Source organism: Saccostrea cucullata, unplaced genomic scaffold (genome assembly GCF_032062105.1).
Source record: "Saccostrea cucullata isolate Sc308-1 unplaced genomic scaffold, CSIRO_AGI_Scuc_v1 ctg1329, whole genome shotgun sequence".
NCBI lineage: Eukaryota > Metazoa > Mollusca > Bivalvia > Ostreida > Ostreidae > Saccostrea > Saccostrea cuccullata.
This window is the reverse complement of record NW_026925650.1, coordinates 168,886-196,137: the sequence shown is the minus strand read 5'-3', so window position 1 is coordinate 196,137 and position 27,252 is coordinate 168,886. Positions and strand designations below refer to the sequence as shown.

At 35.8% G+C, this 27,252-nt stretch overlaps 3 protein-coding genes across 5 annotated transcripts; 1 reads left to right on the top strand and 2 right to left on the bottom strand.

The window, feature by feature from the left end:
- Window positions 1-663: 663 nt before the first annotated feature.
- LOC134269489 (ATP-binding cassette sub-family G member 8-like) lies at window positions 664-12,739 on the bottom strand. Its single transcript, XM_062751690.1, has 10 exons — window positions 12,397-12,739; window positions 9,523-9,758; window positions 8,324-8,456; window positions 6,685-6,808; window positions 6,341-6,486; window positions 3,097-3,307; window positions 2,675-2,874; window positions 2,063-2,139; window positions 1,588-1,855; window positions 664-1,190 (listed from the first exon to the last, which is right to left on the bottom strand). Exons 1-10 carry the CDS (start codon window positions 12,722-12,724, stop codon window positions 925-927), a joined length of 1,989 nt encoding a protein of 662 aa, XP_062607674.1. The 5' UTR covers window positions 12,725-12,739; the 3' UTR covers window positions 664-924.
- Window positions 12,717-24,653, top strand: LOC134269490 (ATP-binding cassette sub-family G member 5-like). Of its 3 annotated transcripts, none has more exons than XM_062751693.1 (13): window positions 12,717-12,849; window positions 13,653-13,932; window positions 14,226-14,327; window positions 15,289-15,564; window positions 16,004-16,236; window positions 16,341-16,473; window positions 16,624-16,893; window positions 17,447-17,666; window positions 17,890-18,089; window positions 21,590-21,728; window positions 22,078-22,263; window positions 23,825-23,952; window positions 24,240-24,653. In XM_062751693.1, the coding sequence occupies exons 4-13, from the start codon at window positions 15,291-15,293 to the stop codon at window positions 24,401-24,403; spliced, it is 1,947 nt and encodes a 648-aa protein (XP_062607677.1). In that variant the 5' UTR covers window positions 12,717-12,849; window positions 13,653-13,932; window positions 14,226-14,327; window positions 15,289-15,290; the 3' UTR covers window positions 24,404-24,653. The 3 variants fall into 3 exon arrangements, with proteins under 3 accessions (XP_062607677.1, XP_062607676.1, XP_062607675.1); XM_062751692.1 differs by lacking the exon at window positions 12,717-12,849 and adding an exon at window positions 13,362-13,497; XM_062751691.1 differs by lacking the exons at window positions 12,717-12,849; window positions 14,226-14,327 and having other exon boundaries at window positions 13,679-13,932.
- LOC134269493 (testis-specific serine/threonine-protein kinase 1-like) lies at window positions 24,643-27,252 on the bottom strand. Its single transcript, XM_062751695.1, has 4 exons — window positions 26,908-27,252; window positions 26,574-26,722; window positions 25,132-25,339; window positions 24,643-25,022 (listed from the first exon to the last, which is right to left on the bottom strand). The coding sequence occupies exons 1-4, from the start codon at window positions 27,187-27,189 to the stop codon at window positions 24,714-24,716; spliced, it is 948 nt and encodes a 315-aa protein (XP_062607679.1). The 5' UTR covers window positions 27,190-27,252; the 3' UTR covers window positions 24,643-24,713.

Genomic DNA, 27,252 nt, shown 5'->3' with positions numbered 1-27,252 from the left:
GATTAGTTTTGCATGGCGTTGGATTTTTTTGTGTGTGAAATAATTGGTAATTGATAATAGAAGCATCCCGAACAATACTGGGGTTTATAAAATAAAACAATAGTAACTCTCTATGATTAAGCAACTGACATTCATCATCCCGGACGTATAAAGTTGATGTACGTGAATTTTATAGATTTTATTTCAATGAAAGCACAACGAACATGAAGAAAAACAAAGGTACATGAATTAAACAAATGCTAACGGAACATTCGTTGTCTTCAACAATCGATGACGTACTTTAAATAAAACGAAGCAAAATGTCAGATCACTTCACAACTTTGAAAATGACATGATATCAACCCACAATAATGAATATGGCATTAATTTGTGGGGAAAAAAATTGGCACAAAAAATGAAAGTTCTGCATCCGATGACTGCTTTCTTCCTTCTTCTACAACACGATTAGCTGAAGAATTGTAGCTCTATGGCTTTTACCAGGGTATGTATATTTGACTTTGACCATAGACTAACGCATTAAAAACCATAACGCTACAATTCTTCGGCTACAATATGATACATTGCATCGTCGCAAACCACGGCCAAAAAGTACGATCCTCTCCCATTCTGGAGAGAGCTATATGCGGACTCCGGACCGTGGCTTGAGACGATGGATACATCGTAACAACTTGCAGACAGGGGAATACATTTTTGTAAAACCTTTTTGACATCAATATGATTCAAAAATACCAATACTTATATGCATGTACAAACAGACTACCAAAATGGTTCAATGACTAGAGTCCAGTGTTTAAGTACAGCATATAAAATAATCGGACAATCCCGCTGAGTATGCAATAAATTAAAACCTTTTTTGACAAAAGGCACTCACAGTTACGCTTCTTTTGATCTTTAACAATAATAAGTTTGTAAAAAATAAATTAATCAAACTTGATGAGGTTTCTGTGGTATAAACTTCAATGCTATGAAATATAGCACCAAATAAACTGCAATGGAGGCTAAAATCACGAGACACGAGTCGGAGACAGTGCTGCCGTCTAGCGAGTAGAGATGCAGTGCTTGATTTCCGGTACTGATGCACTGACGAGTGTCATTCAGGTTACATGTAAAGTTCAGTCTAGATATCTCTGTCTGACACAATCCTTGGAAACCCCACTTTAGGTAGGATACTTTTGACACCCACTGTAGACCTGTGAAAACGAAAAATGAGACTATCACATTTATAGACAGAAAAACTGTGTTTGACTTCTCGGTTTTGTGTACGTGTATATTAGCAAGATAGTTCGAACAACGAAATTGACTTTATTAAGGTGTCTTTCACTACATTGTAAGTTATTTTTTAGGGCTTGGGGGAAGATTCTTGTTTAGCAAGGATGGATATTTGCCTCACTAATACATCGTCATTTAGTTAAAGTTTTGCAATTCCTAGAAGAGATATGTCCGTTTTGATTAAAAAGGAAAATATTTCCTTAATTGGTAGCGATCTTAATCATGAGATTCATCGGAACGCAAAATAGTACAAAATATACAATAATACGCATGTAAATATTACCAATTTTTGTATATAGATGAAATTGCAGCTCTCACCTTCAAATATATTTTCAAGATTTATGAAAAATCCAGCAGACATGAGGTACATTGAAAAGAATGTCTGCGCAACGAAACAAGACATCGTGAACGTTGGCGTTAGACTAGAGGACAGCATGGCCAGAGATCGGCTGCAATAGACCATCAAGTAATTCAAAGCGAACACTCTGAAAAACACCCACACGTCAAGCGAAAACCCCACCAAGAAGTACACGGGAATCGTATACGTCACAACAAAGAACGTGTGTAATGGAAATTCACTCAAAACCTGCAAGAAAATTAATTTTAATGTTCATGCAACTTTCAACATCGGGTTCTTTCAGACAGTATCTGTCAAGTGAGCTACAAGTGCTTTTCGCTCTTCGGAAAATGTGCACAATATTTTATAAACTTCTAAAAAATCGACTTTGTGTTTTAAAAAATCGACTTTGTGTTTTCCTAGATATTACTAAGAAGGATAATATTTTATACGCACCTTGGCAAAGTAATACGCTGTTGTACCGTAAAGTCCGTCTTGTAGTTCGTAGTACAAGTGTTTCCGTTCCTTATGATCTGTAACAAATGTTGGTTACACTGTAATTTGTTTTTGCACTAAACAGGGGCGTAGCAACCGGGGGGCCAGGGGGGGCCTGGCCCCCCCCCCCCCCCACTTTTTTTCCCATACATATACTATAGCAAATGTTAATTGAAAACCTGGTTGGCCCCCCCAGTTTTAGTGATGTACCGAAAATGAAGTATTAGAATTGGTACTGAAAGTAGTTGACACTGAGTGACACTCTACAACCCCCACGAAATAGGATTTTCGACTTTGGGCAACTTTCAACTTTTCCCGTTTTTTTTTTTTTTTTTTTTTTTTTTTTTTTGCTTGTCAACTTTTTCAGGTAGATTCTAAGTAAAAAAAAAATTTTTCCGGCTGGCCCCCCCACTTTCAAAAACGATGCTACGCCACTGCTAAAGATATATAACAAGCAAAATAAAATGCAGCGATAAATATAGATCTATTATATTATGCGACTATCACTGAGTACAATGAACAAAAGGCTTTTTAATATAGGGACTGTCAATGTGTGACAAACGTAACACATACAGACAGCGATGAGGTCTAATATGACGAGATACGGATACATGGCGCCTATGATGTACATGAGGCCAAACCAGTCCCTGATCGTGTTCTGTCCTTTCTCCAGATGAAGGTAGATCAGCCCTACCACCACCGACATAGACAGCGCCTGTATGAACTGGGCCAAGACAAGCATGTAGTCCTCGATCTGGTTACGTGTACAACGCCTAGAAAGACAGAGAGAGGGGGAATTCTAAAATATCTGTCTGTAAACCACACCCACACACCTTAAACAAGACTCAACCTCACTGGCATCAAGTCCATTACATACAGTCATGAGAATGTCATTACAAATTCATTTCACTTTAGAAGGACTGATAATAGGGAAACTTAAGCTCATAAGGTCAAGGCTGCTAGGTCAAGGGGAAAATAAACTTAAAACTACTGACCCAAACAGGACAGCGAACTGTCGGAATGGTCCCGGTGACCTGTCCACGATGTCCAGTGTCGACATGACGGGGAAACTGAGGTTAGAGAGTTCCTCTGGTTCCTGGGGAGTCTGGGAAACCGTACTCTCATAGTTACTGATTAACTTGTTCACAATCTGTTTCGTCTCCCTTTCCGTCTCTTCTGAGGTGGGGTCGACTGTTCCCAAATCAACTGAAACACAGTAAGTCGATCATGGTCAGTTTTAAAACATGTGAATTAAGAGGTAATATTTTTTCAGATTTCTTAATTTGCTTTAAAAGTTTGCAAATTTAAATTAAAAGCATCCAAAAGGTCAATTAAGAGGCCCATGGGCCACGATGTTCACCTACGTCACTTTGGCCTAGCTGTTCTTTATCGACATACCCTCTTTAATTTTGACTACATATTGTGGAACGAAATCTAGCCCCATGGACAGTGGAGCATATGATTTAGTCACTCATGATTGGGATGTTTCAATATCGATTCAATCGATATGTCATTAAATTTCACCAATTCTGACTTATCTTCCTTTAAAGAAAACTTGACCATTCATTTAATAAACTGAATTTCAATCACCTGAGGATACCCTGTACCAAAATAGATTAAAATTGGCTTAATGGTTCCGGAGAAGGAAATTAAACTGTGAAAAGTTAAGGACGATGGGGCTTCGGCTAAAATTAAATGAATTAAAATATGGAAAGGGCCGCAAATAACTATTTTATAGCACGAGATGAAAATATTGATTTATGTAAAAAGACTTGCATTTTGTTACATAATATATCCAAAAATTCCCGGGGATTTAGCATCAGATCTAATCAAAATGGCCGAGAAATCAGTCATGTTTTAATCTAAAACGGAAATGTACCAAATTAATGCTACATTGCCAAAAATTTCAACTCATTACCGCTACATTTTTACAGATTTTCGACCGATCATTTCCGCTGCATTTCTCCGGCCAAAAACAATTCATTACCGCTACATACTGAATCAACCCAAAACAACTCATTACCGCTACATATCGATTTAGCCAGGTATGGTTCGGTTTATGAGTTATAATCAACAAATTTCACTCACTATCTAATCAGAATGAGTATATTTATATGAATAACTCTGCAGTCGAAATTTAATTATTTAGAGTCATCTGAACATTATGGCCACAATTGAAAAGTTTGTTACAAATCGGAAATGCCGATTTACTTATCGATGGTTATAATTTAGAAAACATCAACATGTCAAGCAAATGGCTTTCAAGGTTTTACCGATAGTGTAAAAACATTCACAAAACTTAGAATTAGAATTTTATCTATGGACAGTGCTTGATTTTAATTTTTTTGTGTTTTATGAAATAAAATTTGATATTAATAATAAAAAAAACATCCTGCTCAAAGTCCTACTTTCATCTCCCCTTGGTAAGAAGGGGAAAATGGGTCTTATGCATTTATAGGTTGTACAGTACACGCACATGTGGCTGGCTAACGAAAGAGGCAATGTAGCGGTAATGTATACTTTTTTATGTAGCGGTATTGTAAGGTTTTTTGTAGCGGTAATGCATATGTAGCGGTAATGAAAATTTTGAAAATGTAGCATCAGTAATCATGGCCGAGATTCACTTAGTGTTTTAATCTCACAGACTGGATAACCCATTAAAAGCATGGCTATTAATAATGGATTCCTGCAATACATTTTAATTAACTCTATAGACACCAGGACGATTTGTACTAGTAAAGCCAAACTCTTTTTCTCACTTTAAATTTCACATAAAGTGCTGTTGTTTTGTCGACAAGTAAAGATCTTACATCATGTCAAAATTGTTTTATTTGTGTCCTTTTATGCATATCAGATCAAATTAATGAATTGTCTGGTGGAAAGGGGAATTGAATTCCATTGAATAACATCGAGTCATAAACGATAGCTTCAGGTTCACGGGAGTCCATTATCAATTATCTAGGGATGGATCCTTGGTTTGAACTCCGGCCGGGCACTTGTCAGTCCTCAGATACATATTGGAGCAAAGCTCGGGTGAAAAGAGCGTGTAGTTTAGGGGTTATTCTCTTTTTGTCTTCTCTCGTTTGTATAGTCGTTTCGAAAAATTTTCTTCGGGACTCTTTGTTGTGAATGCAAAAGGCAAATATTTGTCTGTTAAATTGCAACATTATTATAATTTTAGTTTTGTAATTCAGGGATTGGGGGTAAAAACATTCGTCTTTAATTAAATTTTATTACATGTTTGAGTGCATATACAACAATTAAAGTGTTGTATAATATCATTACCATGCCGTCGAGACACCTGGGCCTATGAAGGACTGTTGCCAACACAACCGATTCAAAACTATAAGTGATAAATTAAGGGTATCGACAGACTTTTCACTTTAGAATTAATTACCAGTCCCTCCTTGGAGTATATACATGTAGTCTGGGAAAAGTCGTGCACATATATCGATTGCGTCACAATTCAATATCTTGTATCCGAAGAAACGATGAAATCGAATTAGCAAGGCTTGACCTCATAATGCGAGGATCGTTACAACTTAAGCTGATAAAAGTGTCTCATTCTGTATTGGGAATAAGCTCTACGGGTTCCTCAAATTTAAAGAGCTTTGGGTAGGAAAGAGACAAGGACAGACAGCTCACGACGCAGGTTTTTATTTCAATAATTAGAAATTTTCTGCACCTTAGAGAACATTGAAAGCTTGTTCTTGAAAACGTTTTTTGCTTATCTCATGAAAAGCTTCTGTTTCACAGAGGTTCTCTCCGCAGAAACATGAGCAAGCATGTATCCGCAAAATTAGTTGTGAAGGGACGAAAATGTGAGTTTTCAGTGGTTAAGAGTAATTAGAAATGGTAGCGCATTCCATCGTCTGAAATACGATCACTTTTGTTTGCTACTTTCTTATCAACAATATTTCGAACATGTACAGGTTTAATTGACATTTTGTACTTTTATGAATAAGTTTTCACATGCTTTCATCATTCCCTTCATATCTAATGTTCTAGCAACCGTCTTCTTTGCCAAATAGGTGTTGCTTACGTCATTTTGTCGATTTCCAGCAACGCCACAAATTCCAGACTAATTTTAGGAATGTGGTTCTTTTTAATTGAGTTTCTGCACTATCTATTCTCAATAGCAGAAAAGTGTTATAGACAACAAAATAGAATATTAATGCCTCCATATGTCCTCACCTATCATTGATTTGTGAGCGGGTTTTAAGGGGGGGGGGGGCTTACCATAATAGTCACAGGGATTGGTCAGTTGGGGACAAGGATGACCAATGGAAGTGAAGTATGGAACCATGTCCGCCGCCTTCCCGAAATACACCATTCTCCCACGTGACAGGATCATCACCAAGTCGAACAGTTCAAAGATGTCAGACCTGAAAGAGTGAAATAGAGTTCACTATTACTGAATCAATCGATAGTTGTCAACTTATCACTCTCAGATCGTCCATCACTTGTTAGTTTTCAGCTTTTTCTGATATATGGCGTGAGAATTGGGATGAGGATGGGGGGAAATTGGTGTACCGATACTTGGCAGGTTGTTCGTCAAGAGGGGACAGGGGGTTTAAATTTACCTCGGCTGATGGATTGACATCAGGACTGTTCTCGTGTTTTGGGCCATCTTCGATAAAGTCTCCACCAAACTGTGGGCCGTGAACGAATCGAGACCAGAGGTCGGCTCATCCAGAAAAAGGATACCTTGGAAAATAGAAATATTATCAAAACCAGGACATTATCACTGTAGGTCATGTCTGTCCTTTTCATTATAATATTTTTCCCAATTTTACACAAGTAAAAATAATAATTGATACACTTATTAGTACATATATATCAGATATTTTTAAGAGAACGTTTAGTTAGTACACTCGTGACTGTGTAATTGTATTCACTTCATTAGCAATACAATGCCGGTATAGATGTATATAATTTTATTACCCATGATTATTATTTTCTCATCTCAGGTTGCAGTTTTCTTATTCAATACTTGATGATTGTTTTTTTTTATTCCATATAACGTACTACAATGTTTTCTCTGGTACCAAGAGTACTGTTAGTAATTTAGCAGTGCACAATTTCTTTCATCAAAATTTGCCATCTTCTCGTATAAACTGTCGAACAATCGCCAACGCGGTGCAGTGGTTAGGTGGTTAGAACGACTGCTTTAGTATCGCGAAGTAAGGAATTGATCCTTATGTCGCGGGTTCGAATCCCACTTTTGGACGTGGAGACCGGTCCTTCGAATGAGACCCTCTAAATCGAGGTTCCATGTCGCAGTAAGTACTGGCACGAAAAAGACCCCTCACTGCTCAATGAACGTAAGTGCCGAGTAAAGGTCAAAGAAGATGGGTGGGGGGGGGGGGGGGGGGGATAAGGCGGACGAAGTGCCTATAATGCGACAGATAAGAAGTGGAAAATTTATTCTCAATTATATCCAAATTTTATTTGATATTTCATCTAATATTAAAGTATACTTAATGTAAAATCTCTAAAATTTACAAAAATCTCACAAAGACTGAAAATATTAGCCCATGAAAAAGCATACACACACTAAAAAGAACAAAACGATCATTTTCTCATACTTCAACAAATTTTTTCAATATGAGTGGGTCTTCTCTCCATTTTTTTGAAAGATAATCCTAAAAGTTTGCAATAAAAAATACATTTTTTTTTGGTTTACAGAAAAATGGAGCGGAGACCCACTATACCTTTAAAGTATACTTTTATGACAAAACATTCACATATTTCCGAAAAATACTTCAAGTCCAATAATTCAAGGGTCATATCACAAACATAAATTAAATGCCCAGTCTTCACGAGACATATAGCACAGTGGTTAGCGCGTTAGTCTCAAGGCAGTATGATAGTCATACGTCGGATTTTTATTGATTAGGGGGTTCGAATTCCATAAATACCATCTAATATTTTTATGAAAGAAAAAAAAATTACGAGATTTTTTTTCTCTCAGAAAAAGTTTTTTTCTCATAATTTCATGAATTTCATTAATGAGAAGTTAATTTTAATACTCAATTAATATATTGATTGTGATCTCTTAATATCCGACGCCATGGGCATTCTGCCCGCCTTGTTTCCCCATCTTCTTTGCAGCTCTCCACCGGTAAGTGGTGGCGTCTCCATTTCTCGAGATGGACGTTAAACAACATACAATCAATATAACAAATGAAATCTTTTAAAAGGTTAGTTTTAGTGTCTTACTCGGATCTAAAAGCATTTGTATTCCGATGCTGACTCTCCGCCTTTCCCCTCCGGAAACACCTCGGCTTTCTTCGTTTCCGATCTTTGTATCCCACACATGCCTTAGACCAAGTTCTGAGATTACCCCATCCACCTATTTTGGTAAAAGGGTGGTCGAATAATTAATGATTAACTAAAAAAATTATTTGTATAACTTTTTTTAAAAATTCCTCATATCCATCCATAAGCGTCTCCGCCAGAAAAAGAAATATATTCTGGATCATTCCATTTGCCCACGATGTTAATTAATTATTTGTCATTATTTTCATAGATATGTATTTCAAATGCATATTATTATAGCTCATTAAAAAGAGTTTCCTTTATAAACATTGAGTCATATTATCTGCAGATATTAAATACATGAAATTATTAATGCGTACATGTGTAAAGCAAATAAAGTCGCTTATCCTATACATACACGTATGTCTTATCAATTTTTAGTTTGCACTTGTCAAATCAATTTCATAACAATTTTATCGATAAAGAATTTTATAAATAAAAACTTTTAAAATATAAACATATTCTATAGATAAAGTGTTATTTATAGCAAAATAACGAAAGACCGTTCGAGTGAACTTTAAACATTTTTTCTGATATATATTTATGCTTTTATTTGCGAAAATCGATTAATGCAAGTTGCTGAGAAACGCAGCTGCAAGATAGAATTTTAAGAAAAGAAAAAAGGATTCAACGTCCAAACAACACATGAGCATACACTGGGAAATCCTGCGCTTTACGTCCTTAGACGGACGTCTGTCACTATTGATAGTCCCCGAAGGACAATGACCATCTATATTTAATGGAGAACCAATCAAGTGCAATTTAGATCCTGTTGGTACATTCTTGAGTTGTTCTAAATTATAGATGAATATATATGATGCTTGTCGATACAGACTATTTAATATTGATAATGCGTGTATTCTACATATACATTGTAGATCTATAGACAATTGGCCATTCTTTCTAAAATACACTTATTTCTACCTTTGATTAGCTTTTAAAACGACCTGTTATGTAGAAATAAATCATTAATAGATGATGATTTTTATAAATGATGAATAAATGTTTAAAGAACTATATGGTATTGGTTAGAGACTTTGCCCCTTAGTAAGAGATCGGCTAAATAATTTTTTGCTTTACATCCGGTTTCCTATTTTTACCCTGTGCTCGATGTCCTCCTTGGAGACGGATGCCGGAAGTTTCAGCTGTGCGACAAACATAAGCGTTTCTTTGACCGTGAGGTGAGCCAGCAGACGATCGTCCTGTCTGACGTAAGCGGAACATGACCGCACCATTTGGCGCGTCCACGGCACGCCATTCAGAAACATCTCCCCCTCCACGCTTCCGCCATCGTTCCGGCCTGCCAGAACGTCCAAGAGGCTTGTCTTTCCGCTTCCTGGAATGTGAATGAGAAGTTGTGAATGAAACAAATGCATGACACATTGTATACTTGAGAATTTCAAAAAATGAAAAGTAGTGTTTTTCAGTTTTTTTCGAGAAAAAAAATCAAATTCAACTTCCTGCATTGCATTCCACTTTTTATCGACTTGCTAGATTCCGAATGTACATATACCGGTATGTATACATTGAGAAAGGTTATGTTTTACAAATATATAGATTACTGTTTTCAAGATGCTTTTGATTTTTTGGAGCACATCATCTAAATAAACATTTTTTTTTTAAAGCCCATCCACACCTTTAAAACCAATTATGGAATCGGCTCATACGGTCTGCATGAAATATTCGTAAGTTGTTTATCATATTAAGCTTGTTCAAAACCCTCAACACAGTCTGCAGAAGCAAATTAAACCAATCTAATTATTGAACAATAAGTATATACTACGACTGTCACCAAGAGCGGAAGTTTACTAGCTCGTTAATAAACTAACAGGACCATCTAATGGGAGAGGACTATCTAAGTTTTTGGAGCATGTGTCCAATCCCTTTGACATGTTGTCAATAAAAACATGTTCAAAATAAACTAAGGTGCTTGTAATCGCAAAACTTGGCAGATTACTAGTAATATGATTATTATGTTTTCCGTAAAAATAGATCCATTCGTCTGTAAGTCTCTAGTTCTGTCCGTCCGTCACAAAAACTTTAATCTTGATCATATCTTTTGAATGAGAAAAAATAGGGCTTTCATATTACACGTGTATATTACCTGTGACAAGACCTTTCTAAATACGCTATGATATTTGACCTCGTGACCTTGACCTTGAAGTTTGACCTCCTTTTCAAAAATGCTAATTTTTCCCTCTAACTTTTGTTTTAAAAGAGATAGGGCTTTTTGTAGTTGCATCCAAAACTTTTAACAAAATCACATGAATCGCTTCTTGTGGATATGTCTCAATAGAATTGAAACTATCAGTTTCTCTATTTATATTTCAGAAAAGTTTTGATTTTTTTTTACGCAAGATTGTTTGTCATAGTCAAATGGTCAAATTGTATTCACTCGTTAATAAGAAGCTGATCTGTACAAAACAAAAATTATCTGCACCTAGGGCAAGCTGACCCTCTTTTCAAAATTAGTCGTGAGTGCAATTTTCAGATTCTGTTCCCGTCAAAATCAAGTGATAAGTAGCATCATTAACAGCTGATAAATGAAGATGTGTTTTTGAAACACGGATGCCTCTGTATGGCAGCTCAAAGTCCAAGGTCAAATGGTCAAAATAAATGGTATCAAAGGAAAAAGCTTAGTTTGCCATAAGAAATACAGAATGAATGTTAAAAAAAATGTAAGGTCCATAACACCCTCTGTTCAAAAGTTCATGCCAAGTGTCAAGTTTTTCTAACGTAGGTCAAGATCAAGGTCGAAATTCTCGGTATCAAAAGGATACGTTGGCCAAACTCCAAGATCAAAGTATTTAAAGGAAGTTCTTGTCACAAGAAATATATAGTTCCAAAATTATGACACTTTTTTAAGTGGGTCAAACTCAGAGGTCAAGGTCAAAAGATCAAATATTATATTTAAACCAATGGAAAAGATATACATTGAATATATACATGTGATTTATGACAGCCCAAACATCAATTGTTTTAGCTTTGACCAAGGTTAAAGTTCGGCGAATTTTTTTTTTTACAAAAGTGGGCCAAACTCCAAGGTCAAGAGGCTAAATATCTAACTTCAAAAAGAAAGGTCGTGTCACATATGTATGTAAAGAATCAAAGGTTATGAACAAGATTAAAGTTTTTGTGGATAAACAGGGTAAAAACTATACCCCCAAATCTTTTATTATGGGGCATAAAAACAGAATTGCAACTTCGAATAAAAATTCATCTTGAAAACAGGGTTTATCAAACGCAATCAAATGATTGTTCTCAAACATTTTTTAATATCGGAAATTGTGATGTCTGACACCTATAATGTAACCTTCATAAATATTCGTGGCTACGAAAACTTCAACAGATCTTTGGATTTCAAATGTCTTCCTTAAATCAATATCTTATTTTCCTTCAAGTTATTCCATTATTCCTACGCACGCAACTAAACTGTGCTATAAATTATATCAAAACTCGTATATATTCAACAAGACTTAATATGCTCTAAATAGCCTATATCCCTTGATATCTTCCTGTATTTCATTCTAAAAATCGCATTTGATAAAGGTAATACAAACTTTATATAATCTGAATAGCCTATATCCCTTGATATCTTCATGAATATATGGGATGTATTAGAAATTTCTTTTAAATAAATATGCAATTTATTTTATGAAATTATTAACAGTGCATATCACCCTCAGAGACATATAATTTATTTTATGAAGTACATGTGTTGTCAATTTCAAAACAAAAGTGTTCACTCAATTTACGTGTTTACATTTTTACATTGTAACCAAAGGATAACTAATCGAATACTCTGATTTTGATAAAGAACAATATTCGATGGTGGATAGACATGCCCTGTTTGAGACTGAGAGACCCTTGAATGTGTACGTATAGTTATATATCATGACTTTATAATTACAGAATAATATTATTTCTTAAATAAAACGATGTGGTATATTGAGAGATTCTGTTAAAAACCTCACCGGAAGTTCCAAGAATAGCCAAAATATGGCCGCTCTTGACGGAGAAGGTGACGTTTTGTAGCACTTGTTGGGGCACAGCGTCATCACTCCATTCCCATGGTAACTGTAGCGCGCCCAGACGCTGTAGTATGGACATTTTCTTGGGGTTGACGATGTAGCTGACATTGCGGGCATTGATATCTACGGAAAGGCGCTCGTTGAAGCCGAAGTCTATGGCGTGTGCATGCGGGCTGCCGAGTTGATGCTCCCCTCGGGAGTTCTGCGTCATATCCATAGCTTCGTTAGGACGATAATAAACAGAAGGGTATGCCCGAGATTGCGACCTCATTCTGATATCTGTACCCTTATCTCGCGGACTGGTAGTAAACACTGTCTGGTCAGGTACAGATGTACTTGATTATCTCAACAACTGAAATTGAAGAAGTCAACAACCTCCCATGAAAGTGTCAAAAAGTGAGTACATTAACAACATCCTTGAATGTGTTACGTTAAAAGTTTAAATCTAAAGTTTTAACTTATCTACAACTATCTAGAATACAGTATAGTTATAGGAAATTTTAAACTTTGATTTAAACTTTTTTAATGTAACAAACGTTTTGCTGCTGTTAACATGTGTATTCATAATCCTAGAAACAACAGAATTTATCTTTAAATTGAGATTTACACATACACTTGTTAAGTTTCGTTTTACGTAAGTGTCTAAATGAAAATAGATGAAGTGAAATATATACCTGTAAGCATTCGCATCTCACGAGGTAAGAATGGTATTTAGCAGTCTAATATAGACAAATAGTAAGACTAAGCTAGCTCATTGTCCCAACATGAACCAAACGTAAATATTGAAAATGCTACAGCAATATATATAAACTCAGGCTATTGTCCATTGATTGTAGTTTTAGACTAAATGTTTTTATCTAAAATGCTTAATGATACAAGGAAAAGCGGAAAACAAACGTCCTTCCTGCTTTTTATAAAAACAAGGAACGTTACATTTATAAGCAGACAGAATGAATCGAGACCGGCATAAGAGAATGTGAGACCTACCTCATGTCTGAAAGTCCTTTCACGGCTTATAGCAGAGAGTTACAGTGCCCGAGTCTAGTAAAGCGATCGATGACAATACGTCATTCTAAGTATTTGTAGTCTCTATATCATTGGAAAGGAGACTTAATCCACCGACCAGAATTCAAACATGTCGTGTTAGCCTTATGTATTTGAAATATTTGTAATCTATCGAGAATCGATTTTTTTTTCAGCAAAAATTTGGTTTTGTAATCCTAGCTTCAAAAACCCAGACTGCTAACACTTTTGGAACTGGTCCGGAGTTTTTTGCTGTTATAAAAAAGAAATCAATAGGCGATTTTCTGCGCTAAACCATGTGATTCATACCAAAAGCATATTTGTGTGTTATCTTGGTTTCTGAGATTAAAAGTCTTGGAGGAGCAGGAAGGAGGAGGTATCGATCGAGTTCTGGGTCGTAACAAGGAGGGTATATCATCGCTTGTCTCGTCAGTCGTGTCATCTACCAAGCTGCAGGTAAAAGGAACTGATCAATATCTTATGTAAACTACTTATAATCTTAGCTCTTTTTGTGTAGACAAGTTTTAAACCATGTTTTGCGTATTCTTATATTGTTTCCTTTATTGCATTTCCCACGTGTTAGTGTGTATCGAGTTTTATGTTGACCAGACACGATGCAGTGTTTGCATTGCTATTGCCCTTGTATCATAATGACAGGTGACATTGGGATTATTTTTATCTTTGTTTTCTTTATCTGATTTTATTGACCATTGTGTATTTACCCGTCTAACTGTCACATTATCATTTAGCTTTATCGTTCTACGCGGCTTAAGGCATCACACTCATCCGTGTATTGATTTCTGGGAAGGTTTTCCTGTGTGTGACTTCCGGTGCTAAGCTTCAGCACATTAGTAAGTAGACGATTCCATCGCGCCATTGACAAAATTCTGACTAAGATTATTTCTTATCGATTGAAAATGTTATTAGTCATGCCATTTAGAATTCTTCTGGAATATTAAAATTTAAAATTTATCTTCTCATACCCAAGGTTTGAAAATGGCATTGAATATTTAACGGGGACGAAAGTCTTTTACATTTAAGCAATACCCTTTTGACTTTTTCATTTGTTTACTTAAAACATTTTTTAAATTGATCACTTTTAAGAGCTAATAAAGGTTATCACAAACGAATATTAAGGTTAAAATTTTAAATTGTTCCCTAAATTGTCCCCTAATCCTATTCAATACCCGTCAAATGCAGTACAGTACACCGTTTATATACTAATACCTTTCTAACCCAATAGGCAATATAGAGAGCAAAGTATTTTTATTAGTGATAATAATTCTATTTACAAATAGAGCAGCAATTATCGACTCATGGAACTATCTCCTATAAACTTTACGATAAAATAATTCGATATTCGATAATTCGACTTGGATTAAATACCGTATATGCAAATACATGTACAAGTATTACCATACATTAATTTCCTTTTTTTTTTGACGGCTGTCATCAACATTTAATTGTATCCCATACCTCACTATAACTGGGATCTGTTTCCCCCGCTTAAGGAAAGAAAAGAAGAGCATATTACGCGAAATCTAGATTGGGGGTCGAAGGCACTTTAAGAAATAGATGGGGTCATATTATGTAGGGAGTTATGGTATAAAATTTCATTACAAAAGCTCAAAGGCATCTTGACATTTCGTCTAAAATTAAAAGCTTTAAACAGACAGAAAATATTAATTTACGACCTTGACCTTTGATCTTTAGAGCTCAAAATAAGTAAAGGGATCTCCATTAGGCATAGTTAGGCCAGCGGGGTCAAAGATACCGGTATATTAATTTTACTAATTTCTTTCTTTTGAAAAGTTATGGAGACACGAAACGACGTCGTGGAAAGTCCTAGTATCTTCGATCTGAACTACGTACTGAGTAGTTGTTCAAACTTCTCTCCGGACTTAGAAGAAGAAGAGCGGGCGTCAAAACCGACCTTGAACTTGCTGGATGTTAATTATGAGGTCAAAGAAAGGGTGGGCCCGTGGTGGAAGGGGGCGTGTTTCCGGAGACAGAGGAAAAAGACCGTACTCCGTGACGTCACTATGCAGTTAAAGAGTGGGCTACTCACAGCAATACTCGGAAGTTCAGGTTCGATAACTGTGATTCGGTATATTTATCTCCCCTTTTTATGTATATTTAAAGAGAGAATGAAACTCTTGATTAGCACAACTGATATGTTCTGTTTAGACTCCATAGTATAGTTTCTTAGCATCTGGGAAATATTGACGCGATTTTCCTTGTTCTCCAAAATTATCAATGGTTACTCTATGTCTTGAGCAATGTAATGTTTTATTTCATATCCTTATCTTTTTAATCCAACATTCCTTATTTTGATTTTGTATGATTAAAATTTTACAAAAATAATAGTGAACATTATTCATATGTAAAATTATGTAGTCAAAATAAACCCTTGCTTTGTAACCCGATTTTTCTAACACAAGTTCTATATATATATAGAGAGAGAGAGATTTCTTAATCCACATGGAGAAATAAAATGGTTAAACTGACAGAGAAACTTTGTTTTTAGGATCTGGTAAAACTTCCCTCCTGGATGTTATAGCCTGTAGAACAGAGGGTCAAGTCACTGGCAAGGTTTACTACAACAATTATGAATGTTCTAAAGAAGTTATAAAACAGTACGGCGCTTATGTCATGCAGGCCGATCGTTTCCTCCACAATCTGACAGTGAGAGAGACGCTACGATACGCCGCCTTTCTACGGCTGCCCGGGCGGACCAAACAATTCGAAATTGAAAGCAAGGTTAAAACATCAAACTATTTTGATTCTGACTTTCAAATAAAATTAAATAAAACAAACATTTGTTAGCAATTCTCTAAGAAAATCTATTTGTGTGTATTAAACAGGTGAATAATGTTATAAATGAGATGGGATTGAAGAACGTAGCTGACAGCAGAATCGGAGGTTCCATAGTTCGAGGAATTTCTGGCGGTGAACGAAGAAGAGTTACAATTGCTCTACAGCTCTTACAAGATCCAAGTAAATCAATTGTTCTTGTAGTTTTAGCCTTGTAACAAAATAACTAAATTTAATGTTCTGTTCAATGATTTTAATAATGGTTTTTAAACTTCTATCATAGCTATGGTAGAACTAACAGACATATAATTATCAACATTTCCATCCCTTCAGAGATTTTACTGCTAGACGAACCTACCACTGGCCTAGACAGTTACACAGCGCACTATTTAGTCTCAAACCTCCGCGACATTGCTCGAAGAGGTAAACTGGTTCTGCTCACCATCCATCAGCCTCGATCTGACATCTTTAAGCTCTTTGATGAAGTCGGTATTCTCAGTATGGGTGACATGGTGTATTTTGGCGGGGCAGAACAGATGCTGGACCACTTCCAAAACATTGGATACCCATGTCCTACGTATGCAAATCCATTGGATTTTTACGGTATGTTAAATACACGGTAATCCCATTTCCTACCAAGAATAAACCTAGATTCCTCTGACTTTTACCTTGTCAAGTCTGCACAAGCTGGAATAAGAGTTAGGTGAATCTTGGATTATAAACCCAAAGTTACTTTTCCCTGGCAATTATTTCACCAATAATACTCTGTTAATAAAACAGTATACTCCATTCTGTAAGTACAATTTTTAGTTAACCTAGGACTTTCAGGAAGGAGTGGTATTCTCGACGTTACATAATTAGCGCCTGAAATTTACACAGCCTTTCATTCACTGTTGAAATATACATTCCGGCAAATGTCAACGAGTGTGTCAATGATTCAATCACAGCATTTCGTACGGCAGAGAGATGGGGCTGAAGTCGTCTCATCGTTGTCAACAACAATTTAAATAACCAATAAGAGCCATTTGAGAGACCTTAATTACGTAGTGTCGAGAAAGTCACGCCCTACTGAAAGTCGAAGGTTAACTGAGAATCGTATGAAATATTTGTTGCCACACGAGGAATGCTCTGACAATGTAGCCCATCCTGTTTTCAGTTGACTTGGCCAGTATAGACAGAAGAGACCATCAAAGAGAACACGAAACCGCTACAAGAGTGCGCCACCTGGTGGACACATTTTACAAATCAGAGACCCATAACGAGACTGTTAATGACGTCAACGAGGCAACAATGCGACCAACAAACAGAGCAACCATGCTGTATTTCTACAAACCACGACCGCCAAATGTGTTTCGAGTGATGTTTACCCTGTGGAAGTGAGTGCTTTCATAGAATTAAAGACGAAGCCATCCGAGAGCACACAAACAAACAAAAAAAAAATAAAACTTACAAAAATGTACCTCTCTTTAAATTTTTTTTATTGAAATGCAGAAATATAACTGGAAAGATAGAAAGAGCAATAAAATGATGGTTAAGCTTAATGTGTTGCGTTGTTATGCGTAAAATATCGAAATTAATCTAGTACTTTCTCTTTTGCAGACGGATGATGGTGAACTTAATGAGAGACCGCACGATCTATATTCCGCGCGTATTTATGTTGGCGCTCTTTGTTCCGTTTATCTGCGCCTTCCTGGGCCACATGAAAACCAATCAGGAAAGTATACAGGACCGGATCGGGTTGATGTATCAGTCCGCCAGTGTGCCCCCGTACGTCTCCATTCTTAATGCCGTGGCCATTTGTAAGTCAGTTCCTGCTCCATGCTCTTATCTCACCTGCTTCTTTTCCAACAACGTCGCAAGCCGAGGGTTTCCGATCCGAAATCTACTCTACAACGCCAAGGGTTTTAGAGTAGATTTCGGATCGGACACCCTTGGTTAGCGAAGATGCTTTTCCAAGGGCGTTTAAAGAATGTTCGGGGAATATTATTTCAAGAAAAAGGACTAATCTTTGTCCATGTTTTTAGAAGAAAATATTTTATTAAATATTTCCCAACATGTATTTTTACATTCTTAAACGCCCAATGCTTTTATTTCCGGGCATTCATTGTAGAATGGATGTCTTCCTTCAAAATACATGTAGAAGATTAAACGTGAAAGTTGATCAACTCTACGTCTAGCTGATAATTATTTATTGATCAATTCTGTAATTATGAAACTGTTTTAAGTAAGACAGTTCTTAAATGGTTGACGTTCTAAAGAGCAAAAAGTAGGGGTCGTTTTTTATGACGTGATTATTTAACCTAGATGTACTAACCAAACTTTATGTCACTGATTTTTCTGTTAACTTAATTAATTTAGATTTCATCAACAATAGAAAAAGAACAACCAAAATATTTACTATAGTTTGTTCACAAAACACGACGGTTTTAATATTTTTCTAGATGGCTATTATAATATTTAAAAAATCCCTTTCCTTCTCTCCGTATATATACACCTCTGCATGAGAATATGTTTGCATACAGGGGTTGTGTTTGCGATGGAAAAAAAAATTGCAAAATTAAAATTTTATTTGGCAATAAAGTGAGACCTAAGCGAGTGGTAGTGTTATACGAATATCGCAAATATAACCACTTTGCAAAAAATATTCGTGTTTACAATCATCTCTTACCATTCCTTCCTTAATGTGTACAAAGCTTTTTTGCAAACAATCTCTCACCAGAGGGCGCGCTCCGCAAGCTTCACCTTACGTGGAGCGGAGCGTAAAACCCCCTCTGGTGAGAGATTGGATAACACTCTCATTTTCCCATAAATTAGTAGTTGTATTAGTATATTTAGATTAGTGTAGTTATCCTTATCGTGATGTGTTTTATCCATAATTTAGAAATACTAGATATAAAAGTTTCTGATATATATCTGAGTCGATTTTCTGATTGAAATTTGTCCCTTAACTTCATTTTGTCTGTTACTAGGCTAAACATAATTTATTTTTCATGTCTGCTTTTGGGTACTTAAGTGGTTTTATATGCTCTATACTTCTCTTATGTGTAGCAATGTCTTTTCAATTTACGTAAATCTATATCGATATCGACGATATTGACAATATCATATCAATATCGTTTCGATGTCGATCCTTATCAGAACTATGAAATTGTAATTACTTGATATACTATATATAAGACTGACTGGTATGTCGATATCGACAATACCATGACATCATATCGATATCGCTCCTGGTCTGTATTTTTTTCAAGGTAATGTATACAATAATAATTATATTAGACCACAAACGAAATGTTTTGTTATTGTCAGGGTTCAAAGTAAAAGTATGGTTTTGGGTTAAGGTTAAGAAAACGTTTTCCTGGCACGTAAAATATCAAAATCGTATAAAAGCCTGGAAAACGTCAGATATTTCGGACTGGGTTAAGCTTGACATTGTTGGGTAAAAATACCGTACTTTTATAATATGTTTTACGGTGTGACCGTTGGGGCGAGCGCAGTTTATTTACTATGATACTATCATAAACCTACACATGTATTGTCTATAATTGAAGAAAAAGAAAGCAAAAAGAATAAAACAAAACAATAAAAAGAAATCATTTCCCAAGCATCGGGATTCGAGATTCCAAACTTCTTTTCCGACAAAATCGGAAATACCCGAACCGTTGAAGTGACGAAAGTATGACGTCAGATAAAACGTTCTGTTGACTTAGGACGCAAACGCTAGTTTTATGGAAAAGAGATTGCATTAAATCGTTCTTTTCAAGTAAGTTGTTGCTATGTTTTAGCCACCATGTTGCTATGCACCGCAACATGTTTTCCGAGTTTCACGGAAGCAACCGACATAACTTCGTCAAAATTCGTAAATTTCCGGTGACGTCATTTGTATCATTTCCGAAGGGCAAGGTGAAGGCCGGTGTTGTGGCATGGGGGTATTTTTTTGAATAAGGCAAGTCAAAATCATTTCGTTAAGATTTCGGTCAGAAACAATGTTCCTTTAATTTTTTTTACTGTTTTTGATTTATTCGCGCAAAGGACATTGGGTAGTGCAGAAATTCTGGGAATGTTGCACAGAGAGATTTCAATCCGAATTTCCTCTGTTCATACATGTTAGTCTATTGAGCTCGCTTCGCGAGCGTCGCTTCGCGACGCTCGCTGCGCTCGCTATTAAAATCTTTTTTGTGTGCCGCTATCTAAGATTATGTTCTACCTCAGATCAAAATAGAAGACCAGCATAAGCCTACGTGGGTTATTTCTGTAGAAACATCAAATAAGACCATTTTATTTAATATATTTTTATCTCTCTGTTTAAATTCAGTTATCATTTCTTAATTTTTTCCGGTTAGCCGTGATTCTTATTTATTTTGTATTATTCAAATGTTTTTAAGTAGATCATTAAAATCTATTGATGTTGTGTTCACTATTCCCATGAAATATATATAATGCATGCTTTTGCAGTGCTATATAAAGCACACATTCTTCATTATTTTGTGTGTATACATAATTTTGCTTTAACAATATACTCTTACGTAAACACCTCCACATCATATATAACGCCACATTCCCAAAAAGAAAAAAAGTTGGAGCAAAGAGAACGAAAAAAATTGATGTGTGGCCTAAGCATTCAGGGAGGGAGATTACGGGGGCAGAGGACGGTATACGACCTGGGGGAGTGGGAGGGGGTGGGGCATCAATCTCTTGTCTGAGAGTCTGTATGCTTATTAATTGTATCGTTTATATTAATTTTCAGTCCTAAGTTTAGTTTCAACTTCGGAGTGAAAATTAATAAACGGCAGTTCTATCTTTTTCTCCAAGTACTCTATGAATACGCAACGTACTCATACAGTGTACTTTCAAAGAGGTTCCTGATTTTTACATATGTACATACATATAATTAATTACATATTTGTAAAATATGTATTTAGAAAGTTTTTTCAATGACGATAAAGCATGAAATATCCAGTTTTCTCCTATTTCATTTAAGTTCTATTTTAATTTAGCATGAAACTCTTATTTACATTATATAACTCTTGCATGTTATGTTTATACAATTTTCTGGACTCCATTAGTAACATAATCTCAAAGTCTAACGTAGTTAACAAATTCCCAAAGTACTAACAATAAAAACACAAAATTTAAATTTAAAAAGAAAAACATTTAACGACACCCAGGAGTACTTTTGCCAATGTCACAATTGTGCGTTATACTCGGTGAAAGGGCTGTGGTCATTAGATGCCAGAACTCAGGACATGCATTATGTATGTGTGGCACAATAGATCCACACACCTATTTCTCGTTTTAGTTCCGCCCCTGAGGGACCTTTACTACAGGGAATGCCGGGACGGTTTGTACACAACTGCTACTTTTATTATGACGTATGCAATCCACATTCTACCCTTCCATATTATCGCCAGCTTCATCTTCAGTATTGTCGTCTACTGGTAAATATTTAATTATCGTGTTAACTGCCACAGCTTATTTATTGAATAGCCTGCTAGCGACCTAATTAAAAAACTTGTATTAAAATAGGACAGTCACTAGATATCTAATGAGGTTATGAACTGTGAGGGTGGTGGGGGGGGGGGGGGTACCATTCCCCACGTCAGAATTTGTTTTACGTAAATGAGTACCATTTGCTGGGTTTAACTTTTGGTGTATTGTGGAAGTGTTTTTTTTATTATTATCGAGAAATATGTTCTACACAGCATACATAACTCATGATAAACTGCAGAAAATTTGTTTCAATAATAGAATGATTATTTCTTATCGTATTACGGTTGTCTTTTTCAGGGTGACGGGGTTATATCCGACATGGGACAGGTTCGCCATCTATTACGCCGTGGTGTGCGTCCTCCACTTTATAGGCGAGATAATCACGGTGGGGACGATGGGGGTCCTTATCGACCCTAACATTGCCAACAGTACGTCAGCCCTGGTCCTTACCGCCTCCCTCCTCCTGGCCTCGGGACTTCTCAGGCAAGTAGTCGGACCATTTAACTGTTCATAAAGCCTCTGCTCAATCATCAAAAATGTTGCTTGGACCTTAATGATTTTCCAAAAGAAATATATTTTATAAGTAAAATACAAATACGGATATTAATAATTTAGCTTGCGGGGCAGAATTTGACAAAAAAGACACTTCAACTTGGCAAATCTATTAAGGAATAATAGACATTAATGTCATTAAGAGCTATCTCTCTTATCAGAGTATCGATGAACCTTAGCTGTTAATTGTCATCTCCCTCGGGAGATGACACATTAAGATTGTATGCCGGAAGTGAAGTCCTAGTGTAAGCCTCCATTAATCTTTCCTCGATGTTTTACAGAGTTCCAAGTAGCCTGTAAACTGGTTTTCTTTTAGAAGAACTAGCTTAGGAGTGTGTGATCTACTTTCGGTTTAGGCCACAGGCCTTTATATCGCTTTGAAAAAAAAAAATTGAGGTGTTGAAAAAAACACACGAAATTTTTTTAAGCGATCCAAAGGCCTGTGGTTTAGGCCTATTTGAAAGCCAAGGAAAATTTAGAAAAGAAGTACGATGCTTATAAATATCTATAGTTTCGGTGTGTCGTATAGACATTGATCCTGGCCTTATTAAATGGGACTTCACAAGGCAAGTAGAAATCACGACAATGACGTGATCTCTATATATAGGTTCATAAAAAACTGGTCTGCACAAAAGAACAAGCTTACAATTAGATTAATGAATGAATGAAGAGTGGTCAACGCTAATTTTATGTTAATTTTTTAGTCTGTAATTGGATTTATTAAATTAATTCCTGTCAAACTTTAATGATTAGCTGCTTTTAAATGAATGATATTGATAATTATTGTTGATAATTCCGTATTGTGTTTAGAAAATATAGTTCAAGGAAAGTAAATTGTAAACACCCAGAACCACAAAGACCGCTAGAATGAAATTTCACCAAAAATCGCCTTGGGTGCTCTCGCAGACGTCCATGCTTTCCGTATAATATACAATGTACTGCGGCCAAAAGAAACCTGCGTACTTTACTGTGGAGTTTGCTGAATAAGTCATTTGGGAACTTCAGGTGTAATAATCCATATATTCATTGCATTAAAATATCTCCCTTTCTGTTTTATTTCTTTGATATTATTGATACCAAAGAGATGAATATAAGGCTTTCTGGAAAGCCAATTTACTTAGTATCAGGCCTCGGGGTTATCTGCTTGTTTAATTTATTACACAAATAAGTTGACTGGATTTCTCATAATTATACACTCATGTAATTCAAGCATCTAATCTGGCCTTGAGCCCAGAGGAATTTCCAATGCAATTGGCCTCGAGAAAACTAGCCTTGGATCATTTCAGGCAACTCTAGAAGATACAAAATCATACATGTATAGTTTTGCCTTTGGTTAACTGCCATTTCTTTCAAGTTCTCTGATCTTGCTTCTGTGGCAAGTTTTATATAAAGAAATGTTGATGTGATTGTCTCGAGAATCACCTGGTATGTTCAAAATACTAGTATTTTCAGGGACGAGGTCAGATTTAGCATGTCCTTTTTTTTATTGCAGAAGTATAAAGAACATGCTGGAGATTTTTCAGTGGGCGAGTTGGCTCAGCGTACATAAATACAGCACAGAAATTCTAATGGCCAACGAGTTTAATGGGCTCAACTTCACCTGCCCACCGCCTGATCAAGGTGAGTTAGTACTGATACTATTACATGTATTACGATGTTGATAAATACAATTTTTTTAAATTTAACACTTTGAATATTGAAATTTTGGATTTAGAATTTTTTTTATGGAAAATAAGTGACTTGATTTTTTTTTTAAGGAATTTGAATATTTGGATTTTTAAATATTTTTTTAGATAAGTTACTTGATTTTTTTTTTTAATTATAATTTTTAAGGAATTCGAATCTTTGGTTTTCGATATAATTTGGGAAAATATAAGTGACTTGGTTTTATATCTATTATTTTTCAGGGGTTTGTCAATATGAGACAGGTAACCAGTATTTACAGGACTTCTATCCGGACGCTGTAGACAACATGCACACAAACTTCTGGGCCCTGGGAGGCTTTAGTGTCTCTTTCGTTGTGTTTACGATCATAGCCTTTAAAATCCGAGGTATACCGAACCTCAACTAGTGAACTAGATACCTCGAGACATTCGGACCTCATTTGAGGAGTACCTTTCCTCAATTTGGCCAAAAACAGTGAGAGTTTTAACAAAGAATACCACTTCCACGAGATTGTTTAAAATATTATTCAATATTGACATTGTTACAACGAGATTTTGTTTATTTACATTGTAAAATTTATTTATTTATATGTTGTTTAAATGTTTTTATTGTTACATTGTCTGTGATAAATAAATCAGAAATCTTCAAAGACAAAATATTTTAATTTCATAAACAAAAGGTTATAAAATTCACTCAAACAATACAGTAAAGCTTTATCATTCAGAACATTTTGCCCCGGCTAACTTGGACTTGAGGGTCTCGGAGGCTTCCACCATTTTGGCCTCCCTGTCCTTTGCCCTGAGGGCCGATGTATCCGGCTCGGCCTTCTTCTCCTGCATCCACGGGTGGTCCAGCACAGTGGCTATGGTGGCTCGCCGCTTGACGTTAACTTCTAGAATCCGGTGAATGAGGTCCTTGCATTCTGCTGTTAATTTCCTGGATTTGGAGAATCCCACCTTTCTCTCTAGTTGTTCTCGTACCATTTTCTTGATATTGCTATCATCAAAAGGCATTGAGGCACAGACCTAAAGCAATAATTTTTATGCCATTATAAATTTTCTTACATTCTAAAAGTTTTTGCAGAGGATCTGTGATATTCCCTGTTATTAACAGACACATATCTACATTACTTACCATGATATACAGTATGACCCCCATGCTCCAGAGATCGTGAAAAGGGGCGTGGTAGGGGATTCCCTGAAGAATTTCCGGGGCTGCGTAGGCAGCGCTCCCACAAAATGTCTTACATATATCGCCGGGCTCGACCTTCCGACAGAATCCGAAATCAGAAACTTTTATGTTGTTAAGGCCATCCAGTAATAGATTCTCACACTTCATATCTCTGAAATATACGGATATCTACTTAAATATGGATTTTAAATGCATGACTTGTCAATTTATTTAATTGATAATAAATTGAATTGGTAGATATATTTCGGTATGTTCGTTGTCTTTTTGATTCTATACTGAAAGTTTATTATATTAATCTCTGCAGAAACATTCTAATCAACTTTTAAAATGCACATGACCAAACGACACAAATTGTCGACTTTCTAAAATTTTATGAGGTATTTCATTAATAATCAATAAGTAATTTATTTCTTACTTCAATTTAATTTTGTAAATATTTTTTTCTTTAAATAGAAAGTATACCGACGAAGAAAAACATTCGCTTTTTCCTCTCTATTAGATTTGTCTACAGATGGTGTTATTTAGGAGGAAAGGTCTTTAGAGTAAAGTATGGAAATATGAAGGGTATTTTATCGAAACTTGTAATCGAAATACTGGGGTGAGGATGGGGTGTTTATTTAAAAGAAGATATTACTGCTCTTTAACATATTATCGCAACTCCGTATTTTTGCAAGGTTGTTATTTAATTGGTATTTAATTATATTCATGAATATTGGTTATCACTGTCTGAAAACTATATACGAGAATGAATTTTTGGCGAGTAAATGCGTTAAAATACGAAAATAAAGTTCTTGTATGAAAAAAATTACAATAGCAGCAAATTCTCCTTTCAAGTCTTACAAATAAAAAATCTATTTTAGATATGGATATTATAAGTTGGGTAAGATAGCCTTACGTAATCCGGTGGAGTAAGTCTTACCCGTGGACGATGCTATTTTGTTAAAAGTAAAATTACCTGTGGACGGTGTTATTTTGTTGAAGGTAAACTTACATGTGGACGATGTTATGTAGGTGTAAGTACGATGTTATTTTGTTGATGGAGTAAGTCTTACGTGTTGACGATGTTATTTTGTTATTGGAGTAAGATTAACCTGTGGACGATGTTATTTTGTTTTCGGAGTATATATAAGACTGACCTGTGGACGATGTTATTTTGGTAGTGTAAGACTTACCTATGGACGATATTTTTTTGTTGATGTAGTAAGTCTTACCTGTGGACAATATTATTTTGTTATTGGAGTAAGACTTACCTATGGACGATGTTATTTTGTTATCGGAGTATATATAAGACTGACCTGTGGACGATGTTATTTTGTTGTCGGAGTATATATAAGACTGACCTGTGGACGATGTTATTTTGTTGTCGGAGTATATATAAGACTTACCTGTGGACGATGTTATTTTGATGGAGATAATCCACCGCTGAGCAGACCTGTCGGAACATGAGCTTTGCTTTATCCTCCTCTATCGCCCCGCGAAGTTTGATGAATTCCAATAAATCGCCGTGACCAGCGTACTCCATTACAATATATACCTATGTTGGTTTTATATTAAAATATGAGTTAACAAAAAGAAATAATCGGTAAAAAATTGTCAATAAAATTGTATTTTCATTTAATAAAGGAAAAAGCTTTGTTTACCGCATTTACCTGCAAATATAATTATTTAATAAAAATTTAAATGAGTAAAATATATAAATAAATCCAGCATTATATTTACTTTGTTATGAAATTCTAGTAACTCAAAACATCGAACAATATTCGGATGTTCTAAAGTGACGTGAATGGCAAGTTCCCGCGGTAAAAATTTCTCTCGGAAATCTCTAGGGGCTTTCTTTCGGTTGATGATTTTTACTGCTACCCTTTTCTGGTTTTTCTCCGAGTGAGCACTTTTTACTTTGGCGTAAGAACCCTCCCCAAGGAGGGTCCCCAGACTGTACCCCCTTTTCTTTAGCTCCGCCTCCTCATCAGTTGAAGACATGAACTCGAGTCTTGAGGCCATTCCTAAAATACATCATAGTCCACCGAGCAACAATGGCGCCAGATGATGGAGTGTTTAGACCAT

Excerpts from the sequence above, each read along its gene's own strand:
- LOC134269489 (XM_062751690.1), bottom strand. The coding sequence starts at position 12,724 with ATGAGGTCGCAATCTCGGGCATACCCTTCTGTTTATTATCGTCCTAAC. Across the intron at positions 3,308-6,340 it reads CAATCCCTGTGACTATTATG|TTGATTTGGGAACAGTCGAC; the intron begins GTAAGCCCCCCC and ends ACTGTGTTTCAG. Across the intron at positions 2,140-2,674 it reads ATTAGACCTCATCGCTGTCT|ATCATAAGGAACGGAAACAC; the intron begins GTATGTGTTACG and ends CATTTGTTACAG.
- LOC134269490 (XM_062751693.1), top strand. The coding sequence starts at position 15,291 with ATGGAGACACGAAACGACGTCGTGGAAAGTCCTAGTATCTTCGATCTG. Across the intron at positions 15,565-16,003 it reads AGCAATACTCGGAAGTTCAG|GATCTGGTAAAACTTCCCTC; the intron begins GTTCGATAACTG and ends CTTTGTTTTTAG. Across the intron at positions 23,953-24,239 it reads CTGCCCACCGCCTGATCAAG|GGGTTTGTCAATATGAGACA; the intron begins GTGAGTTAGTAC and ends ATTATTTTTCAG.
- LOC134269493 (XM_062751695.1), bottom strand. The coding sequence starts at position 27,189 with ATGGCCTCAAGACTCGAGTTCATGTCTTCAACTGATGAGGAGGCGGAG. Across the intron at positions 26,723-26,907 it reads TACTAGAATTTCATAACAAA|GTATATATTGTAATGGAGTA; the intron begins GTAAATATAATG and ends AAACCAACATAG. Across the intron at positions 25,023-25,131 it reads GGGTCATACTGTATATCATG|GTCTGTGCCTCAATGCCTTT; the intron begins GTAAGTAATGTA and ends TTATTGCTTTAG.